The sequence below is a fragment of the Pituophis catenifer genome, unplaced genomic scaffold, assembly GCF_029215685.1.
Source record: "Pituophis catenifer annectens isolate HBS135680 unplaced genomic scaffold, rPitCat1.0.hap2 SCAF_3, whole genome shotgun sequence".
Taxonomy (NCBI): Eukaryota; Metazoa; Chordata; class Lepidosauria; order Squamata; family Colubridae; genus Pituophis; species Pituophis catenifer.
The window spans coordinates 211,793,679-211,798,610 of record NW_027256883.1 but is presented as its reverse complement, the minus strand read 5'-3'; the positions used below and the strand labels follow the sequence as shown (position 1 = coordinate 211,798,610).

Genomic DNA, 4,932 nt, shown 5'->3' with positions numbered 1-4,932 from the left:
GTTTTGCTGGCCTCCCATCTGAGGCTTGGCTAGAACCACCATTTGCGTGGTGTTCAACCCCAATGAAGTTTTCCCACTGTATAAACCTGGCCCTGTAGCTTTTTGTGGGTATTTCACACCCCAGGTGTGTTGTTTTCTCATCCCTGCAGTGACCTCCTTTCTTGAAGTCTTTATCCTGGACTGTAGAATCACTTCAGGAGTTTTCACACATTGTATTGGGTTCCTTTCCCATTCCTTTGTCCTTCCCGCCATGTAACATGTAACTTTACACTATCATGGCTTGAGTTAGAAAATTTAGAATAATAAGAGTTGGAAGGGACTTGGAGGTCTTCTAGTCCAACCCCCTGCTTAGGCAGGAAATCCTACACCACTTCAGACAAATGGTTATCCAATTACTTCTTAAAAACTTCCAGTGCTGGAGCATTCACAACTTCTGCAGGCAAGTTGTTCCACCTGTCAGGAAATTTCTCCTTAGTTCTAAGTTGCTTCCCTCCTTGGTTAGTTTCCACCCGTTGCTTCTTGTCCTACCCTCAGGTGCTTTGGAGAATAGCTTGACTCCCTCTTCTTTGGGGCAGCCCCTCAGATATCGGAAGACTGCTATCATGTCTCCCCTAGACCTTCTTTTCATTAAACTAGACATACCCAGTTCCTGCAACTGTCCAACCTTAGTTTTATCCTCCAGTTCCCTATTCATCTTTGTTGCTCTTCTCTGCATGCTTTCTAGTGTCTCCACATCTTTTTTACATCATGGCGACCAAAACTGAATGCAATATTCCAATTGTGGCCTTACCAAGGCCTTATAAAGTGGTATTAACACTTCACGTGATCTTGATTCTATCCCTCTGTTTAAGAAGCCCAGAACTGTGTTGGTTTTTTTGGCAGCTGCTGCACACAGCTGGCTCATATTTAAATGGTTGTCCACTAGGACTCCAAGATTCCTCTCACAGTTACTACTATTGAGCGAGGTACCATATCTACTATTGCATTTTGTTCTTGCCTAAATGTAGAACCTTCCTTTTTTCACCCTTGAATTTCATTTTGTTAGATAGCGCCTAATGTTCAATGTCTGGTGTCATCTGCAAATTTGATGAGTTTCCCATCTATCTCCTCGTCCAAGTCATTGATGAAGATGTTGAAGAGTACAGGGCCTATGAATTATTTGTAAAAGTAATAAAAGTGTGATACAGATCAATAAATAAAATGTTTGGATGCGTTAAACCTATATAACAGTGTTTCTGGCAACTTGAAGATATGTGGACCGCAACTATGCGGTCATGCAAAATTAGCCATGCAAAATTAAAAAAATGTGGGTTAAATCTGCTATGCTATGTCAAAAGAAAGATCAAAGAACTTCTATGGTTTAAACAGCTTTGTGCAAACAAATTTCCTATCAGCTTTCATTCTAAAATTCTGTTCGTTTATTGGCAAGCAGAAATATGAAACTATTAAAAATGTAGCTAAATAACAGTACCCTGAATAAAAATGCACTAAGAAATGTAGAATTTAATACTGTATGTATTGGACTCTAATATTACAGCGTCCAACATGCGTGTTTATTAAATTGTTTATTTTTAATTAAATTTCTCTGGGTTTCATGGGGCTCAGGATCGCAGGCTTAATAATGCTTTATCAAATGTTTGAAACCAAGGAATTTACACCTCTCTTTTCAGCCATCCTTCAAAGTTGCTTCCTCTGCCTTTTAACTCTGCAGCTGCTTTCTTTAACTTTCTTTTAATCAGGTTTTTAACTTCGTTAACTTTTATATGACTTTGCTGCTTTATTTCTAAACAACCCAGAGGCATACAAGTGTGATTGGGGGAAAGAAAGAAAGAAAAAGAAGAAAGAAAGAAAGAAAGAAAGAAAGAAAGAAAGAAAGAAAGAAAGAAAGAAAGAAAGAAAGAAAGAAAGAAAGAAAGAAAGAAAGAAAGAAAGAAAGAGGAAGGAAGGAAGGAAGGAAGGAAGGAAGGAAGGAAGGAAAAAGATATTAGATAGATAGATGGATAATGGATAGATAGATATAGATAGATAGATAGATAGATAGATAGATAGATAGATAGATAGATGATAGATAGATAGATAGATAGATAGACAGACAGACAGATAGACATAGATATTAGATAGATAATAATTAGATAGATAGATAGATAATGATTAGATAGATAGATAACGATTAGATAGATAGATAGATAGATAGACAGATATAGATATTAGATAGATAATAATTAGATAGATAGATAGATAATGATTAGATAAATAATAGATAGATAGATAGATAGATAGATAGATAGATAGATAGATAGACAGATATAGATATTAGATAGATAATAATTAGATAGATAATGATTAGATAGATAGATAGAGACAGATATAGATATTAGATAGATAATAATTAGATAGATAGATAGATAGATAGATAGATAGATAGATAGATAGATAGATAGATAGATAGACAGAAGATAGATATGAGAGAGAGAGAGAGAGCTGAAGACACTTCTTGGATGAGAAGTGAAATGTCTTCAAAGAAAAACCAGAAAGTCCAGTTTTAGTCCAGACCTAGTGAAGCCAGCTCTGATCCCACTCAGCGCCTTGCCTCATGTTTCATGAGTCATGTTTCCCCTTCCCCCCGAGGTGTGTCATCAGTCACATTCACCCAACGAAGCAATTTCCCGGATCGCAGAAGTCACTCCCTCCGGCCGTTACTGGTTTCTGCGGAGATGGCCTTGACTTTGGCTGGCTAGGATGTGCGTTTGAGGTGCAAATTCCTCGATGCAGCTGCGAGGCTCGGTTCCCCATCCCCCTGCCTATGGCAACTCAGGAGCGGGTTAGGGAAGCCTCGCGAGTTGACAATTGGATTAGTAACCTGGTTGTTAAGTGAATCTGGTTTCCCCCTTGACTTTGCTTGTCAGAAGGTCGCAAAAGGGGATCACATGACCTTGGGACGCAGCAACGGTCATAAGTATGAACCAGTTGCCAAGCCTCTGAAGTTTGATCATGGGGATGCTTCAAAGCTTGTAACTGTTAAAAAAACGGTCGTAAGTCACTTTTTTCAGAGACGTCGTAACTTTGAATGGTCACTAAGCGAACTGCTGTAAATTGAGGATTACCTGTGTAGATAGATAGATAGATAGATAGATAGATAGATAGATAGATAGATGATAGATAGATATTTGCTGACGCTTCATTTGGACTAAATTTGTATACTGGTGATTGCACAACAGCCAGTTCTATCTGGTTCGGGCGAATTGGTAGGGGCGGCTGCAGGAGGCTCCGCCCATCCACCCGGGCATCATCACGTCCCGTTTTTGACGCTCTGCGCACGCGCACATGCTCACATTTGCGAACCGGTAGTGTAGGTAAGCGAATACGACCCCTGCTGTAGCCTGACTAGGTGGCTCAGTGGCTAAGACATTGAGCTTGTCGATCAGAAAAGTCGGCGGTTCGAATTCCTAGTACAGGTCTCCTTGCGTGAGCAGGGGGTTGGACTAGATGACCTCGAAGGTGCCTTCCAACTCTGTTACTGTTATAGATGCCCTGCGCTATATAAATATAGATGTATGAACGACGACCCTGATTTGTTTTCCCCCTTTGTCGTTGCTTCTTCCAGCCCAGGTAGGATGAACATTGGAACGATTGACCTCTACTTGAACAAGTTAGGAGCCAGCCTCCCAACCATGGCGTACCACGACGAAGAGCGTGAGAACGAAGCTTGGAGCATCTACTTGGAGAGGAAGAACATGGTGCTGGAGTTCCTGCATGCGGACCTGAGCCTGCACCTCCTCCGACGGCACCACAAACGGATCGAGCTTCTCAAGAAGTGCTCCTACTACCTCGAAATCCTGCCCAAGCACCTGGCCCTGGGAGATCAGAACCACCTGATGCTTCCCACCACTATGTTCCAACTGATCGATCCTTGGCGCTTCCAAAGGATGAAAAAAGTGGGCACCATCCAGACCAAAATTCAGCTGCTGCTCCTGTCTGACCTGCTAGAAGAATTAGAGAGAGGTCGGGAGGAGCTGGTCCACCTTCTGGAGACCTATGACATGATGACTTTCCTTTCCAGGTGGGACACGCTCAAGCAGAAGCTCTCCAGACTTTCGGAGCAAATGGATTACTTCCTAGCCATGCTGGTCCCCGGACGGTTGTACATCAAACACCGGCTGGTCTCCGACGTTGGGATCACCAAAATCCCACACATCAGACTAGTCCTCAGTACCAAGATGCCCGTGATGTTTGACCGGAGGGAATCGGCGGCCCACGAGGACTGGGTCAGCCTCAAATGGTTGGTCACGAGCCAGCAGTCCCAGCTGGACCAGTTCGAACTCCAGTTTCGGCTGTTGGAGCCCAGAACTCCTCAAGAGCGAGTCCAGTGTGGAATTATGCCGGTCACCTCCAACACGTGTGAAATACACAACCTCTTGTCCGACCGCTTGTATAGATTCACCGTCCGAAGAGCGGAAACGTACACGCTTGTCTACGAACAGTGGCGTGATTCCATACTGCTTAAGACTAAACCGTATCTTGCCGAAAACGTGGGAGAGGACACCTCGCAACCCTGATCTTCCCCACCTTTGCCATTCCCGAGGGGTGTAAAAAATAAGCCAGATTAAAAGCAAAACCCTTATTTTTAAAAAAGCGCGACATTCAAGCACGAGGTCTTTCTTTAAGGGCAGGGGTCAGCAACCTGCGGCTCTGGAGCCGCATGTGGCTCTTTCACCCTTCTGCTGCGGCTCCCTGTCACTCAAAATAGGCGTCACAACCGCCAATGTGCGACACCCACCAACACGCGATTTATTGAGCTTTTCAAACCCCCGGTAGGCCAACCAGGGATAAATCCAAGAAAAGAAAAGTTTCAGAAGAAAACAGAACGTTTAATTCAACTACATATGCTAGTTTTGTGGCTGTTCAGGAAATAGTCAGGCACGGGAAAGGTTT

At 43.0% G+C, this 4,932-nt stretch overlaps 1 protein-coding gene across 1 annotated transcript in view; it reads left to right on the top strand.

Annotated features, from left to right (window-relative positions):
• FNDC11 (fibronectin type III domain containing 11) overlaps positions 1-4,556 on the top strand; it is a 6,763-nt gene extending 2,207 nt beyond the window's left edge. Inside the window, exon 2 of the mRNA XM_070940240.1 lies at positions 3,605-4,556. Coding sequence (XP_070796341.1) covers positions 3,605-4,556 — 952 coding nt within the window. The remainder of the gene's footprint in view (positions 1-3,604) is intronic.
• The last annotated feature ends 376 nt before the right edge of the window (positions 4,557-4,932 follow it).